Genomic DNA, 18496 nt, shown 5'->3' on the forward strand with positions numbered 1-18496 from the left:
AAGAGGCGGCGACCGGACGTGGTCTGTGCAAGACGCGTGTATTGGTTGACTAAGTGGGCTTCTCGAAGCTCCCGGAATGGGTTCACCACGCCCAAGGCCAGAAGTCTCTGGTTGGACGTGGTGACCGGGAGATCGAGAGCCCGCTTGATGACTTTCCGCAGGATGACCTCCAGTTGGTCATCATTGTGTTTGCGCAGGTGCAAGTAGGGAGTTCAGTATAGGATTCTACTCGTTACGAAAGCATGGGCAAGCCGCAGTGCATCCTTGCTTCGTAATCCGCCCCGCTTGTTGGAGACCCGGCGGACCATTCGGCCCACCTGGTCTCCCACCTTGCGAAGTTTGGCTAGGGTGGTGTCGACTCTGCGTTGGTGGTGTATGAAGAGGCCAAGGGCGCGGATCTCCTTGGCCTCCCGGATCGGTCCCGAGGGGAGACTGATTCGAAGCGGTGTTGTGTCCCGAGGGGAGGGACGTAAGTGCACAAATTCTGATTTAGCTGGGGCGCACTGGAGTCCGCAGTAGGCCGCGTAGTCGTCGACTAGGGTCGCTGCTGCTTGCAGGCAGGACTCCATGTGGCCCAGGTTACCTTGCGTGGCCCAGATTGTAATGTCATCCGCATAAAGAGCGTGATGTATCCCGGGCACAGAAGACAATTTGGAGGGAAGATGAAGCATTGCCAAATTGAAGAGGAGGGGAGACAGTACCGCGCCTTGAGGTGTTCCCCTCGAGCCGATGGTGTATGGCCCTTGTTCCGCATCTTGTATGCGTATGTAGGCTTGACGGTCTGTAAGAAATTGTTTTATGTAGTTGAATGTTTTGTGGCCACAGTTGGTGTTACTGAGGTGGTCCAGGATTACTTCGTGTTTGACGTTGTCGAATGCGCCTTTAAGATCCAAGGCCAGGACCACCTTGTCGTTGTGGGGACATTCGACAGGATCTAAGATGTCGTGGTGAAGTTGCAGAAGTATATCCTGTGCTGACTTGTGAGGGCGAAAACCGAACATGATGTCCGCGAAACTAATGGTGGAAGACAAAATCCCACCCTCGTCACGCCTGAAACTTCATTGGGTTATCTGGATATATTCCGTGCTTTATCATCTCATCGGTGCCACCTCATGGGCTTCTTGGGCGGTCTACAAAGAACGGGTCACGTGAGCCAACCGCCGGTGCACTTTTCATTTGTGTGTAGCTCCACCAAGTGCACTGCGTGTGTATTTAGAAAAACGAGGTTTGTTGAATTTTATAATGCACTTAATACCCCTTTATAAGCATTTTATAGTGTGCAAGATTTGGATTTAAAGCGCTTTGGAGTCATTTATGCATTATTAAATTTTGCTTTGTACCGCGAGGGAACGCTACCAACGCCCGTCATCAGCTGACCGCCAATGGCGACGAGGTACATCTGCATGGAGGAAGGTAAGAACTTCCTCCATGTACATCTGCAACGCTGTGAAGGCTACGGAAGTAGTCCGCAAAAAAAAATAAAGAAAGGTGTATCACTCCGCGTTGTTCTGTGGCCGTGTGGTCTAACGCGTCGCTCCGGAGAGTCGACAGGCAATGGGAGCGCGTGGGTTCAAATCCGCATGGTGAAACTTTTTAAGCTCACTTTTTTTTTTCATCGCAAGTTGAATTTCGCGTGACTTGAATGAGAAAACTCGTTTTGTTCAGAATCGCTTGAATATTATGCCGTGTTCTGAAATGAACTGCATGCATCTGTTCATTTCATGCATACCGCGTTAATGTGAGCTGTCCGAAATTCATTGTCAATGAGCTCGCACCGGCTTTTGTTCAGCAGTGGCGGTTATCTTCCCGATTCTGCAGCAGTGTGACTATACTTTTTAGATGCAAGTGAGAGGTTTGTGCGAAAGATGACATTCATTCGTCGTATTTAATTAATTAGCACAGTGGTGAGTGCTCTGCAGTGGTCTGATTAACAAGTGGCCATCTGCAACTTTCGATTTCGCCGTTGCCGAGGAGCCCAATTTTTTTTGTGGGCCTCTCTTAAGGTACCTGGCATGTTATGAATTGTTCTGTGGAACCGGTTAGCGGGTGATCCAGTCTTCGCCAAAAGAGTCTGGGACCGACTTTGGCACTGTGCTGTAGAGTAGCCCAAAGGACTTGGCGATAACAATTATTTTTACTGATTGCAATGTTCAATGCATAATGTGCCTTCCTCGTGAAATATTTGGACTTCACCATGTCAGGGATGGACTTCGAAGGGGCCTTTACGCCAATGTAGGTCCCGTGGACGCATCCCACGACGTCTGTGATGCCGCCGCGCAGAAGGAAACGCTCCTCAACATACGCACGCTCGGCCGCAGTCGTGGGCAAAGCGAGCCATCGCTTCTGCACAGCCGCGTCGATAAGCGCGTCGGAGACGTCCCTCACACAGCGGCTCACAGTGCTTTATTGGCGTCCAATAAAGCGGTCTGCGCCGACGCTCCCCTGGAAGCTCCCGGTCGCGAAGACCCGGAGGGCGCAGAGGACTTGCTCTTCGACCGAAAGTGAATGAGGCCCGGTACGCACTCTCCGCAGGCGTGGGTCGTCGCCTAACCATTTACACAACCATCGTACCGATTTTTTGGAGAGGCGAAAATGTCGCTGGAATTCGTCGTCGGCCAAGGCAGTAAACGGGTCCAGCCGGCCGTACTGACATTTGCCCTCAGAGGAAGCGATTACCCAGGCTGCTGCTGCTGCCGCCATGACAGTCCCGAGATGAATTCGGGGCACTTCACCGTTCACGAGTTTAGCTCCGAGTTCACCTGTCAATCAAAACCATTGGTCACGCCCCCGGCGTGCCGTACATAAATTATAGGCGTACGCGCTATGGGTGGGCCACTCCCAACATCCCTGCCGGCTACAGGTATGCTGCGCGGCTGTGCTGATTGCTGGCAGACATCGACGATGTTGACCATCGAAATATAACAGGCAAAACGGACGTCATCGCTGATAAATCTAAGCACCTCTGCGAAGGACACGCAACGTGGTGAAAGCCGCCGATTTCTTCGCTCGCATACCAAGATTGCACAACACTATAGCCTGTTGCAACCACGTTAGACACAGCACAACGCTGAAGGCGCGTCACACCTGCTTGCAAGGTGTCAAACACGGAGCACGACGACGAACCGGTGCTTGCAGCACGTCCTACTCCAACAACATCGCATCACAGGTGTTTGGCTTGGCCGTCCTTTCATCGGTGATAAAGCTCAGAATCAATGTGTCAAACACATCTGGGATCGACAAACGATCGCTGCCCCAGACCCAGTGCAATAAAGTGTTTGCAATTTCCAGCACGCAAGCACTGCGTACTTCACAACCGTAACACCTTTCTCTGTTATAAGTCCGATTTCATTATTACAAACAGCATCCCTCACCTGCCCGAATGATATTAATGCGATGTCCCTGCGGTATACAACGGCGATCGACGTTAGTGACCAAACCAGTCCGCGAAACCTTGAAGTGCGCGACGTTAACAAATACTGCGCAGATACGCGCGCCACCCCCTTCACAGCTTTTAGTCAGCGTCTGATGACATAGGATGAGTTGTGTCGCTGGGTAGCACGCTCTTCGCATCCGCAGTGCACTAAAGAGGCGTCACGCACAACAGGCATACGTAATGAATCATTGAATACAGCCAAACAGCAATTTTTTTTCTCACACCGCATCACAGCCGCTCGCACCGCCAATTTCTACCGCTGAGATTCGCCAAGAGCGTACTAAAAGCACCGCCAATTTCTACCGCTGAGATTCGCCAAGAGCGTACTAAAAGCAATGGTTGGCCATAGCGGGGTGCGGCAGCGGCCGTAGCAGCGGAGAGCTCCACCTGAGGTCACTGCAGAGAGCAGCAGTGACGCGGGGGTGCAGTGAAGTTCAGTTTCTTGCTTTTGTTTATTATGCAAGCCAGAAGATGCATGACTGTTATATTTTGATATGCGACACAATAAAATATATTATCGCAATGGCCGAAAAATAAGAACGATTCAGCGTGTAGTAGTTGCCCAGTCTTTCCAGTCGAAGGCAGCGCTACCGGCGGCGTGTCAGCGCAGGAGCTCTCTCGTTTTCGACACGGTGGGCTGCCGCTCTAGTTCGTATGCAAGCCACGCTGCAAGCAATGGCCTCACTATCGCCTCTAGCGGCAGAAAGTGTCAAATCTTTGTTAATTTCCTAAAGCTATGCTTTTCAACAACGCTTCATTGGATTCAGATTTTAAAATACATTTTGAAATGAACAAAATGTTCATAATATTATATCTTGCCTTTTAACGTATTCGAGAGAAGAGAAAGGGTTGATACAAAAGTGCACCTAGTGCGCACTGTTCGTCTTCGGAAATGGAGAGACAGATAGAGCCTGAAAGAGAAGACACGCCTTACACGCGCCCGAAAAGGCGTGTCAAACAGCTAGCGGCGAGTGTGCAGATAGATAGCAAAGAAGTCACGATTTCGCGATTGCTGATATGGCGCTGATAACTTCAGGTAGCGCTGCGGCCTGGTATTGCGCAGTGTATTGTGTTTGAAGTGGGAAACAGGCGCGCAGGGTGCGCTTGTATCGCCTTTACGTGGCTTTATCTCTACATTTTATTGCCCGCTGCCTGCGCACGTTCCGCGCTATCTTCGTTCACTGACTGCCGTCATCGCAAACTCGGATGAAACTAGGGCGAGCGCCGAACTCGGGCCTTCCGGCATAGCGCCCGAGATTCCTCTTCAGTGCACCTTCAAGTTAAAAAAGGAGCGAAACTAATATCGATGACTGGAAGTCGAATCCGCGGCCGCGCGAACAGATTAGCTTCGCAGGACGCTGCGCGAGAGCGCTAGACTATGTCGCAGCTGCACACCCCTCGTGTTGAAGTGGAACCCACTTTCGCACTGCGAACCGTCGTCTTCGTCCTCCAGCACTGCTTCGGGCGTTTCGGGCTTGGATGCATTGCGCTGTTCACTGCGTACTGTCTTCATTCCACTAATACGGTACTGCTTCGGAGAAGCGGGCCCGTGCTTTTGCACCTATAATCGGTTTAACCAAGGTAAAACCTTGACACTTTTTTCCCACGTATTAGGCTTGTGATGAAAAGTGCGCTTCTACGCTTAACAATATGTCAGTGTACGAACCTCCTCTCCAAATACCCTATTCTAAGCTGCGCGGTTATATTAGTATTGTGGCAGCTCTAGACACGTGCTCTACAAACTCGCCACCGCCGCGGCAGTGTCTTCTACGGCGCTAATCTGCTGAGCAAGAGCACGCGCAACTTGTCTGTCTGTGGCAGCGTGTACATGAGCACGACAGAGGCCGAACTCTTTTTTTATGCGAAGCATGTTACTAGAGCTACACTACAGCCCGTCGAGCGCGGCGGTGGAGCTACCATTGACCTTTAGCGTGACCACGTGACAACATGACGTCACAGCAGAGGACAGATGGGCTGCCGGCTCGCGCGGTCGGCCGCGGCCATGGAGGAAGGAAAAAGAGAGGAGAGGCCCTTTCCACACAACACCATGGGAGAAAAATGTGGAGGAAATCACGTGGTTTTTTTCGCGATCGGGAGGCCACCTAGTCCGGGCAGCTTAGCAACGGCGTCGTAGTTGCGGCTTGCAAGCCGGGCGGTAGCAGACGACCGCGGCGTAGCAGTTGCGGTGCGGCCTACTTTTCTCAACTGCTCGAGTTTGTTTTTGATCGTGCTCACAAGCTTACGTTGGCGCCGTTCACTCATATCTAAGGCCGAATTCGCTGCAAAACTCTCGTTGTTGCGTGCATTGATTTCAACGTGCTCGACCACGATCGCACGGGCATTTCGTCAACTGCGTCACTGCTCGGAGCCGTCGGGAGACCGCCGCTGCTTACTCAGGAGCACTCGCGCTGTTCGTTTACCAGTGATTCAATACGCCGTGCGCTAGAGAGGTCGTCGGCGTATTGCGCGGACGTTTCGCGTCCTGTGCGTGCAGTGTGCGTGTGCCATTCGCGCTCCCGTTTCCATCGGCAGTGAAACCTCGTTGCTATTAGGCGTGCTCTTGCAACGCTCTAGTGATCGTCACTGGTGTTAGTGTAACTATTTTCGGTTTTCGCGATTGCGCTTGTGTGAGCAGCGGGGGCCATGACATCGGTGGAAGGCGATATTTTAAAGGAAGCCGCTGCGCTCGCTTTGCATGCTTGCACGCCCCTGTTATACGCCGCCGGTAAAAATGAAAAGAAAGAGACCCTGCGATTAAACAATACCTTAGAGATCTTTATTCTTTAATAAAGGCGAAGGGTTAGTTTTGTTCACTGCAATATCTACATAAAGATACGAATGCACACAGGATGCCGAGAACTTCATTTGTAAAAAACATTTATTTTCTCACAAAAAACAACTCGCACGAAAAAACGTGGCTATTTACAATATCTTCACATCATATACAACAACACAAAAGCTTCTGCTCTATAACAAAGTCATCAACTGCAAACAAATGACATTTGTCAAAACTTCAACCCCATACGCAAACCTGCGCTCGGCTGCAGGTCCTTTTAAAAAAAAAGCACTTTTTATTTTCGCGATACCTTCATTTGAGGAGAATGCAAAGGATTAAAAAGTAAACTGACGTAAAAGGTCTGTTAATATTGGGGTGAACTGTGCCTAGAATTAAAAGGAGTGCCATACGCCGTGCGACGGTGAAGAATAAATGGGCACTCTTATTTTCGTTTCCACATTTCGTTTCCACATTTATTTTCGTTTCCATTATTTTCGTTTCCAATAAATAAATAAAACATGTGCCCCCCTCGAACAAAATTTCTGGCTACACCACTGCTCGTGTGGAATTCGCGCGGCTAGGGGCCCGCGTTTCACGCGTGTGCTTAGTTGTCCTTCGCCCACCGCAGTAATTGAAAACGACGATCACTTCCCGTGCTTACAAGAGTTGAGGAACAGGGAGGAGATTTTCGATGCCGGACGAATGCCCTTCCCGGGCATCGGTGGCCGTCGTGTGGTTTCGCGCGACGAGGGGCCCACGTTTCTCGCGTGTCCTTCACCTCACCCGGTGAAGGCTAATTTCGAGCGCTGAGCTAAACAAGCAAGTATACTAGTTTCATCGAATTCAGCCTTCAACTTCAGAGTCCCAGGGACGGGCGTTGCCAAAGGGGGGGGGCACCGCAGATAACCACCGCAAGATGGGCCACCGCAGTAATTGAAAGCGAAGGTTACTTCCCGCGCTTGCAAGAGCTGTGATAAGTATTTTTCTCGGCTGCTACTAATTGTGACCAGGGCCGAGCAGTTGGAGACGGCGCGGAGACGACGCAGTACGAAGCAGTAACTGAAAGTAGCCGCATGTCTCACACGGGTATTTCCGCTTTATTAACTTTTCCGCTGACGAACACCGGCATAGGGCGCCCTAAACCGGCCGGTAAGCAGCCAAGCGCCACCAGCGCGGGGATCTGTGCCCCTGCGGTAGCACGCTCCTTCGTTGGCTTTGAAACGCGCGCGCAGTAGTCGAGGGCGGGACTTATGCGATGACGTCAGCCCGGACAAGATGGCGCCGAGCTGGTTTCCGGCTTCACAAAATGTCACGTGACGGCCTCTCCTCTCTTTTTCCTTCCTCCATGGCCGCGGCGGTGGAGGCTCCACATCAGAGGCGCGGCGGCTGACCACGTGACAACATGACGTCACAGCAGAGGAGAGATGGGCTGCCGGCTCGCGCGGTCGGCCGCGGCGGTGGAGGCTCCACATCAGAGGCGCTGCAGCTGACCACGTGACGCTACAGCAGCGGTATAAAGCTGAGCTTCCCTGTTCTCGCTTCGGCGAGCGCGGCTTCGGCCGCTTATCTGTTTTTTGAGCAGCGTCCGCTCCGGCGGACGCAGTTGTTGCTGCGACGCGCGTCTTTTCTTTCCATTTTCTCTTTCCTCTGATCTTGTAACTCTCCTCTATCTGCACGTGGCAGTGGTGGTGGCTCGGCTCGAGCCAGTAGGCAGGCCCGTGCAATTTCCTTTTCTTCCTTCTCTCAGTCACAACAACAGCTCTCCGGGCACTTACGAGGCGGCCAGGTGTTGGGATGCCGCCTAGAAGCAGGGCTGATTTGAACGAGAAGCGAAAGCTTCAGCGTGCCACAGAGACCGATGAAGACCGGGATGAACGTCAACTAAGGAAAGCCATGTATTACCAAGCCTAGCCATCAATATGCTTCACATTTGACTAGGCTTAACCTTAGCTAAGCCTCAGCCATTTTTTTTTAAAAGCCCACCTTTTGCAGGAAAGTGTAAAAACGCCAAGGAAAAGAGTAAAGGACGAGTCGCGCCTTTCCTTCTCACAACCTACTCTTTCTCTTCAATTATGGACTCCCGCCGTCCTCTGTTGAGTTCATGCAAAGGTAACGCATGTTTGTGTGTAAGCGGCATTACGAAGAAGGAAAAAAAAAGGAAAGTGCACTGATGGGCCTGAATCGGGCCGCTATCTCCATCGTGGGGCTTGCAGTGAGATGAAAGGATCAAGGGGTGATAAAGAGAACAGATGCGCGCTGCCGCCACCTGCGCCGAATTCGAAGCGACAACGATGGCTTGCAGCAGCATGAAAGGATCAAGGGGTGATAACTTTGTAAATCGCCAGATCTTCTGAAAACCAAAGGCTAGTTTTTGCTTATACAGCTGTGTGTGGGCGAGAGTGCGCGAAACAAAAGCTAAAGCCAGCGCTTGGAGAGAGCTATCGTGTTGAAGGATGTATCGGCGACATGTGCCTATTTCGAAGCAGGCGAGAAGCGCGCCGCCATCTTGTCGACCCATATCCTGACTTCCCCATTGGAATAGCAGCTATGGTTCCTACCTCACCTATACCCGCAAGACGAAGTGAGATCGTAGCATTCTGCGCGTGCGCATTCGTATCTTGCAGAGTCGCTGCATACTCAAGCTGACTGTATACGCCCAACTACGTGTTTAGTGTGTGGATATGGACACCGATCCACAGTGGAAGACTTAGTGCAAAACAGTTCAGCGTTCTTATAAGATGGATGAACTTGTTCCTGGTGGAGCGACCGCAATGCAGTGGCACCCCGCACGTCCAGTAATGACATATCGTACGCCTAAAACGCTGTTGTGCTCAATATGGACGCAACATTTTGCATTTTAAGTGTATGTTTTAGTTGTTTTGCTACGCGGGCTGGTGCATATTAGTGTACACGCATTCGCAGTATATAGTTTGGTTGTCTTATAACGCGCGCTAATGTATGTTGTGTTTGCCTTTCAGCGTTTATTTTAGCTATCTTTCGTCTTCCTTTTAAGCATCGTGTCGATGACTATTTATGATGGGGAAAATGGAGCACAATTCTTTAATGTCTGTCTGATTACCCTCGAAGCCGTCGGCACACGGCTTCCTCACTATTTTTTGTGACGCGAAATTGCGAAAGATTTGTTTGAAATTATTGCAGCCGCACACCACTGAATTCACATTATTCGAGATGGTAGCAGGGGATTTTCACGCCTTATCTTCCAAGCTTTTTGTAAGCTTTAAATTGACCGCGGCTGAAAGCGGCACTGGTTCGGTCCTCTGCCTACTGCCGAGCACGCGTATTCATATCGCCGCCTGCGAGTCGTTCAGTTACTTGTATACGCACTAGTGAGCCCCAATAAAAGGTTTCGCTTGGATATCTCTCGGTGTCCACCTTGCGGGACGGCCGTCAGCACCACGCGACAGCATTCAGTTACATATTCACATTAATCGATACTTCAAGCTTGAATCCTACACTATTTTACTAGGTATTTTCATTTGCACCATAATCTCAAGGCACGTTTTGATGAGCTGTTTGTTCCTTTAATGAGAAAGTCTGCCGTTGGAAATGTGATTCCTTTGCTTAATTTCGTAACGCTGACGCCGAACTTACTTTTCTTTAGAGGAAGACCCCGAAGGCAGCATCACCCAGAACACGGGATTTCGTGCAGTCGCCGATACGGACCCACCCTCGCCGAAAGGGATCGCGATACTCGAAAAGTGGTTTAAAGCGAAAGAAAGCTACGACGTCGCCAATCTGGGGAAGTACGTGGAGATACCTGATCCACTTGTTCAGAGGTTCGTGCAGGTATGTAATGAGACCTCTTATGGAATGAAGCGGTTACCTACATTCACTGCCGGTTAAACAAGAATTATCTAATTTTCGCTGCATTTGGAACTTACAGTGTTCGAAGTCATAACATTCTGTACTTTTAAACGTACAAGGCGTACGTTGAAGTAGTACGGACGCCCTATTCTGGATGCATGGTCTTCGTCTATAATCATGCGAAAGACGTCGAGTTCGCCTGCGCCCGACAAATTACTCTTTATTGAATTTCTTCTTTCTTGCTGTTTCGGTTTCGCTTTCAAGAGCCGAACATTTTCTGCGACGTCAGAGTTTGCCTCAGGTCGCGTGAGGCAGAAAAATCCGCATTATACTTGCTCTTTCGTCCCTTTAAGCTATTGGAGCAGCGTGCCTCAAGAGTCGAAATGTCAAGCAATGTTGAAAAAGCTATCTTATTGCAATTTTTGTATCCTACGCTTGAAGTAAACTTAGTCGTCAGTCATTGCTCAGTAATAAAAACCAGACCCGAAACAGTGTGAGAGCAGAAATCCAATGATCAATTACTTGAGTGTCACAGGCGAATACAACGTTGAGAGCATTCTATCCTGGAACTCAGTAAGCCGCGTCAAGCGTCTTAACCTTGCGCTGTTACGACCATGCCGCGGATTTGCATCGCGAATGTTGAAAGATTGATCGTTTGGTAGACCCCATAGCTTTTCTACTGGTGGGTCAGCATGAGCGCATTAATCATTTTACACTTCAAACTTTGAGGTGAGTAGGAAGGGCGGGCATTCGTAACCAATGTATTAGCGCAGCATCTCACCTCATTATGCAGTACTCTTAAAATTGAACAAAAAAGCCGATTGAGTCACACAACCGCTAAACACACACAGCTCAACTTTCAGACAGGGACAGATAAAAGACTGACACCACAGCGTTGACTTAATTCGTTTTTGTTGGCGAAAATGCGGTATAAATAGGAAGAGTGGGCGGAGAAACGTGAGGAAGAGCTGTTCAGTTTGCTTCGCGCAGAACACGACAAAGGCGAAAAAAAGGCACTCGATAACAACTGCTGCATCTGCATACAAACGAATATGCAAGAAAGTGCAAGAGGCAGCATTGTTATCTCGTTGTCTTTTTTTTTTCGCCTTTATTATCTTCTGTACCAAGCAAACTCAGCAGATGCCCATGTTTTTTCCGCCCACTCTTCCTATTTATACCTTTCTTTCCGCAATAAACTAGTTGAAGTGAGCGCTCTTGTATCCGTATTTTCCTTGTCCCTGTCTGAAAGTTGCGCTGTTTTTTGTTTTTTTTTTGGGGGGGGGGGGGGCGTTATGGGTTACCAACTAGCCCGATCAGCGACGCTTGTGAGTCACACGATGTTCGCTACCGGCTACCGACAGGTGACTCCAGTTGGTGTTGTCCAGGAAAAACGCTGCTGCGTCTTTTACAACCAATCCAAAGAAGAAAACACGCAACGAAAAAATAAGCGCCCGTACTGCTTGTAAGATTAACAAATGCCAGCTTATTGTTTGTCGGCAACATTTGGCCTCTTGGTGGGGAGTGACCGTTCAGCTGTGTCCATCGGAATTTCACTGAGGTCATATTAACTCTTCATACCAGCACAGACTCTTGGATGTGGGTGCCTGGAAGTCAGTGCTGTTCATGGTGCCGGTACCTGTATATTTGTATGCAAGGCCATCAGGCTGCGGCTACAGTATTGTGGACCACATTGTTTTTGGCTCTGCGGGATTTGCATCGTTGTAAGGGATCGTTACTGTACGCGGGGTCATAGGAACGCGGCTGGGGCGCTCAAAGCAAAGCGTCTCCTTTTTCGGAACGCGGCCGCTCGCGAACGCGCCTGGAAGTAGGGTGTCCCCCGCCCCGCGGTATCGATTCGCGCACGTGCTGGCACGAACGTCTATTTGTGTTTGTTTTTATTTTGTGGTGGAGAGGGTGGTTTTACCTTGTTGAAGCCGGAGGGCTGGCCATGCCCTTGAGAACCAATCATGTTGAGAGCACAACATGATTGGAAGTTACCGAATGTGGGCTGGGCCTTTAAGGCTTTAAAACCGGGCCCCGGAGCTGGAAGCGGGGTTCTGCGCTAAGGTGAGATGCTACGCATCTTCGGCAACGCCGAGTAGGGGCCTCCCCTAGTATTAGCCAGATCCACCTTTTGGTTGTTTGTCTTGTTGCCGTTGTATCTAACTTGTATATTCTGTGTATATTTGTATATAAATCTTCAGTTATTGCCTTTTTCATCCCTGCGTGTGAACTAATCCAGAGACCGTCTCTGACGGGGCACCCCTGGTGCGAAGAAATAAGCTTCAGTCTTCGAGTTAAACAAACCGTCTCCGACGGGGCACCCCTGGTGCAAGGAGAGTAGAAGAACCTGAAATTTACTATCGTACTAGCGCAGCGAAGTTCTACACCAGGCATTTATGCAGTGTGCACAGTATATTATCGCTTCGCCCAGCCCACGCTGCGTGACTGCTTCGGGTCAGTGGCTGTTGATTTCGATATCAGCTGCTCGCTTTTTTTCTGCTGCTTATTCGGCAAATTGCTCGTGTACCCGCTAAATGAGCGCTTGAAAATAATTATACACCACTGAGCGTTTGCCATGTGTGCTCTAAATTTCCCCCCACTCTATATATTAATACTCCTATATGGGAGTAAATAGTGAGTAAGCTGTCTTTAGCGTAGTCCATTTTATAAAAGGGAATGGGCCAGAGGACAGCTTACCAACTTTTTACTCCTTGGCATTTAGATCTAGAGCATTAATGCGCCCAGGACGATAACTGCACTCCAGTATTCTCGTTTACATCCCTGCGTACAAACGGCTAGTACTCATTTCGATGACATAAAACGCGATCTGCGCTTTACTTGCATTAAATAATCTCTTCTTTTTTGTACCGGTTGTACCCCTGCTTGATTACACTGCGCAATAACTCTGTAGGGAGCGCTACGAGATCGACCTCCTGGGAGACAGTAGATAACCGGGTTTCTGACATCATGTAGGAGCGGCGCTTGTCGCAAATTCTTCCTGCTTTCTCCGATGTAACCAAAACTTGATTTTAAATACCTTTATTCAGAAGTACATAGTCGATCCCACCTGTCTAGAGCGCTCGAGTGGTGCCGTCTGGTGGAAATGAAGCGAAATTTAAAGTAGGCATTGACTTTCACTAATAATACTAGCGCTGGGGAGAAGCCTAAGAGGCGTGTACACCGCAAAGGCACTAGAGCCTTATTCCAGCAAAGCATCTGTTATAATATTTAACTTAATTTGCTCCCCAGCACACCGCTCGGGCGCTCTAGACAAGTGTGATCGACTCTGTACACCCTTCCAATTTTTTTAACGGTATCACGCGAGCATCGACCATTCGCTTGATCAGCGCCCTACCACGGAACGTATCGGCAAACTCGCTGAGCGTTGCCGCATGTGCACGAAGCCCAGGTCGAAGCGGCCGTCGTCTGCTAGGCTGTTCCAGGAGCTGCGCCCAGCCCCCGACCCTCCTTTGATCGGCATACGCGCCGCCGGTATTCAGGAGAAGCCACGTGCCACCCAGCTGCAAACAGCTTTACTCCGCGTTTCTCCAACGAACCTTGGGATCAATCTTTCGTTTGCTCTTTTGTTTGCAGTTGTATGCGGATATGGCTGTGGCCCGCGATTTTGTTAAGCGGGAGATAGAAAATGCCAGGTAATGCGGTAAGCGTAGGAAATGGTCAGGGGCAGCGCGCGGCTCCAGGAACAGCCTGGCAGGTGACGGCCGCCGCGCCTTGGGCTTCGTGCGCGTGCGGCAACTATCAGCGAGTTTGCCGATTTGTTCCGTCATAGGGCGCTGATCAAGCGAACGGCCGATGCTCGCGTGATACCGTTAAAAAATTGGAAGGGTGCACGTACAGTCTTTGTCAAAAGTTTAGAGCCCAGGGGGTTCACTTCCAAGCTTTATATCGGGACTCTAGGAGTATTCATGGAAGTCCTACCTATTGCAGGAGGCAGTACCAGAAATCTTCTCGTGTCCAGGAAATTTGGAGCGCTAGAGATCCATTAAGAACGATACAGTGTGGCTCGAAAGAAAACCCCCTGGGCTCTAAACTTTTGACAAAGGCTGTACGTTCAGTAACCGCTCGAATTGATTGAAACAACCTAATTTTATCAACTGATGACGACGTGGGCATCTAAAGCATTGCTCGGCATTCTGGGTAACACCATGCGCTTCCCGTTCGCGGTGTGCGCATCCCGCGAATATAAGCAGTACTCGACTTCACGTCAGCGTTGCGAAAGCTGCACTCGATGGAATTTTGGCATTCGCTAAAACTTCTCAGTTCGCTCTCCACAGCCGCCTAAGTCGCACACAGAAACCTTAAGACTCGCTATAGGCCTTCTAGTCGCGGGGGAGAATCGTTCTCACTTAAAACTAAATAATTTAGTTTATCACTGGTGAGTGTTGAAGTGTGCACATGTGAAGTGCAGCCACTCGTTTCACTAATTTCCAATATGGATACGGAAGAAACAAGGTTGAATGGATTCGTACCATCGCGTCATCAGCGTAATGGTTTGGCACAATCGCCGATGTGCCGGGGACATTATCGGCGAGACCGCCGATGATCCGGACATGTCGGTGTCGGCGCTCTAAAAAACGTGTCACACTATATAATAACATGCTGCTGTTGGTCGTGCTGGTGTCGTTGCCGGTCTTGTATGACCGCGGGGTCCGCCAACCTCGTCGTCGCGTCTATGTACACGCTGAAAATAAGCGAACGCCCAAAAACGAAACTCGGCAGCAGCAGCGCTACTACGATACAGAGAGTGAATGCTGAAGCTTTCGAATGCGTTTGGAAATTGCTGTACAGCTGCGTGCGAGTCTAGAGTCCGAATGCCTTTGGAAGTTTCGAATGCCATGCGATTCAGGTGCCATTAAAACGTACCCCTGCAGCATGGGTAATGAGCATCACAAACGCAGCGCCCAAAAAGCGTATCAAACTGTGGCGCCATCTAGTGACATCAAGGCAAAGCTGAACTGTGGGCCCCAGGAAACTGTTCTGTATAAATAATGCTGTAATGAATTCATTCATAGGTTTGTTGTCTTAACGAGCAAATGATTAAATTATTTGAAACTGCAAATACCGGCAGAGAGTTGGATAGCAACATCTCCCAGTGCCATTGGAACGCTGACAGTGAGCATCGTACATAGTTAGGCTTAAGAGCAAGGAAGTATTCAAATTTATCCTAGAAAATGCTTACTTCTCTCAAATCTCTTTATGTAAGGGTGAGAATGCGCAATATTAATACGAATGCAACTATTTAGAGCGAGCTATTGCGTCGAAGAATGCAATGGCGACGCTGTATTTGGTCCGAAGCAGGCAGGCAGGGCGCCGTCACGTTGTCAACATTAACACAGCAAGCACAGCAAAGGCCGCAACACTAACGGCGGCAGCTTGCGTGTGTACGCACAGCGCAGGGCTCGAGCTTGCAATCTGCGCACTGGCGGGCACCTTACCTCGATAGCAATCCCGATTTAAGCACACCTCAAAACCAATTAAAGGCATCACTGTCTTCCTAACAAGCATACAGTTCATACATGACCCACTGTCTTCCCAACAAGCATACAGTTCATACATGACCCCCTAGACGGCAGGATAGTTTACCGTTGTTATCCACGATAGCTTCGTAGCGGGAGAAAAAAACAGTAGGCTCTTTAGCATGGCTAAGTACGGAATATCGTGCAGTACCATTAGTTGTGGTGGGCACTTAACTGTTTAGCATGGCTAAGCGCGGATTATTGTGCAGTCGAACTAGTTACAGTGGACGGTTAAGGTCCTTACATTCTAAAGACATTTGGCCTAAAGGTCCTTACCATGAAGGTTTGCCCGGAAGACATTTATCATGAAGGCCTTCACCATGAGGAACTGCCCCCTGAAGACCTTTACCATAAGTCATTTACACTAAAGGCCTTTGATCTAAAGGCATTTCATCTAAATTCCTTTCCCCAGAAACCGTACACTTTCAGGACCTTCACCTAGGTGCATCCTTCACTCAGGCGTTTACCTCTGTGAAGGTTACGCCTGACAATGTCTGCAAGGTGTACACACCTGGCAGGTTGCCCACAAACCGGTGGAGAGGTGGGCCACCTACCACAAAGCAGGCTTCAGACACGTGCGTACATGTCCCCTAAATCGGAAAATGTGCCCAGTAGTGCTACCACACTAAAATACCTGAGTAGAAAACAAGAGCTTCATAAGTAAGAAAAGGCGTAATAAAGGTGCCTTTATTGACTATGTTCGGTGTGTATGCATGGCAAGGGAGCACGGGACAAAGCATACATGCATTCCTTGTAGTCCACAATTTCTCCTGAGCATGCTTTGTGACTGTTATAGTGTCATTAGGCTTTTACTGTTGACATCCGGTGACATTGAACTCAACCCAGGCCCTAGCTCTCACTCTGACTCTGACGGTCATCTTAGCAATGAACTACTGAAAAAAATTCTGAAAGAACAAGCAAAAACAAACAAAACTTTGCAGGAGTTAGTTACAAACCTAAAACATGTCGAGAGAACGGTTGATAATATGAGGTTGAGAATTGAAACAATTGAAAACGACTTAGGTAGGTTGAAGAAATGCGAAGAAAGACTTGATGAAAGTGAAAGACTATACAGAAGTACGAACAAACACATTCACGGTATAGCAGCAAAAATAGATGACTTGGAAAACCGGAGGAAGACGCTAAATCACTTGAGGAACACGTTAAGCAAGAAATCTTCAGAGACAAGCTGGGCATGGAAGTGAAATCGGCCGAAAGAATTCACAGGATAGGTAATCCTAAAGGCAAAACACCACGTCCAGTCATAGTTCGGTTCTTCAATTCCGCAGAGAAAACAGATATTATGTCAAGCTGTTCCAAACTAAAGGGCTCTAACATTTCCATATCTGAAGATTTTTCAAAAAGGGTACGAGACTTACGCACTAAGCTATAGCGCTCATCGGAGCGAGAGAGGGCGGCTGAGGCAAAGGTGTCGTTTTCCTTTGATAAGCTAAAGGTCAATGGCAAGGTTTTCATTTGGGATGAAACACAACAAACCAGGGTCGAAATAACAAGAAGGGCCGATGATGCAAGGCACACCCAAGCCTAACTCAACTCCAGGAGCAGCAAGCACGAACAGTAATAATATCTGACCGGCCAAAACCAAAACACTAAGAATCCTGTCATTCAATGCTAGAAGTATAGTAAACAAGTTAGGTCACCTCGAGCAGCTAATTCTGGGACACCATCCTCACATTATAATTATAACAGAAACATGGTTACAAGCAGGCGTACGTGATTCGGAAGTTGTCCCATCAACATATAAATTGCTACGTAAAGATAGGGGTTCGCGAGGGGGTGTCAGTCCTGAAGGGTATTGATGACCACGAAAGTGTGTGGTGCAAAATAACATATTCCGGTAAATGTATATTACTGGGAGGCGTGTATCGACTCCCAAACGCCCCGCCAGATTATCTTGAAAAAATGAACGATTATCTGTCCCAGCACACTAACTCAAGATCTAAGTTGATTTTATCGGGGGACTTTAACTTGCCAGGGATAAATTGGGCGGACTTTTCACACTACGGAAAAGATGCCCAAAGCGCGGAAACGCTTTTATTTACAGCATTTAGTTTTTCCTTAGATCAGCTGGTTACCGATAAGACCCGAGTTCTGTCGTCTTCCTCTTCACTTCTTGATTTAATTTTTGTTAGCAGTACACTTCCAGGGTGTTCAGTGCGCATCGAAGACGGCATATCTGACCACAAACTGCTAGTATTGTCATGCCCCATAGTAGCCACTTGCAAAAAGAAGAAAACACTGCCAACCTTTGTCAAGGACTATGAGCGTGCAGATGACCCTGCAATTCTAAATGCACTTGAGAACAGCTTTGCCGAATTCAGCGCACTGACCGACGTTCGTGAACTATGGTCCTGTTTCAAAAACATTGTAAATACTTGCGAAAAGAGATACGTTCCGCTTCGAAAAAAAACGCATAAACAGGGAGTACTAGTGGATAACGCGCGAGATAATTCAACTTAAAAGAAAAATAAAACAACGCCGTAAAAAAGGAAACAACAATGACATTGCAACTCTTGTTAACTGCTTACAGAGCAAAATCCGAGACGCAAAAACTCACTTCTTTGATTTGACGCTGCCTTCCTTCATGGCTCACAACCCTCATAAGTTTTGGCGCTACTTATCTGAAGAACAGTCAACTGGTTCCATCATTACAGATTTCAGCGACACCATAAGTAAACCTGATGACATTGCAAATGAATTCAACAAGTTTTTCCAGTCCGTTGAGATCCGTCATGGCTGCCGAGAGGTGCGGACGTGTGTCGCATTGCCTCCGCAGTTTTTGACCATTCCGAACCGTACCAATCCACAGCGCCACCAGATTTTATTTGGAGCTGAAAGAACTCACAAGCTGCCCCACCTGGACACCAGGTTCCGAACGGTAGGACCAAATTTTGGCTCCTC

General features: G+C 48.9%; 1 protein-coding gene across 1 annotated transcript in view; it reads left to right on the top strand.

Annotated features, from left to right (window-relative positions):
* Positions 1 to 18496, top strand: part of LOC149370725 (uncharacterized) — a 100630-nt gene that overhangs the window by 14374 nt on the left and 67760 nt on the right. The window contains exon 3 of the mRNA XM_089562930.1: positions 9832 to 10016. Within this exon, the coding sequence (XP_089419056.1) occupies positions 9832 to 10016 (185 nt within the window). The remainder of the gene's footprint in view (positions 1 to 9831; positions 10017 to 18496) is intronic.

Source organism: Amblyomma mixtum, chromosome 1 (assembly GCF_055824585.1).
Source record: "Amblyomma mixtum isolate Tamu chromosome 1, ASM5582458v1, whole genome shotgun sequence".
Lineage (NCBI taxonomy): Eukaryota > Metazoa > Arthropoda > Arachnida > Ixodida > Ixodidae > Amblyomma > Amblyomma mixtum.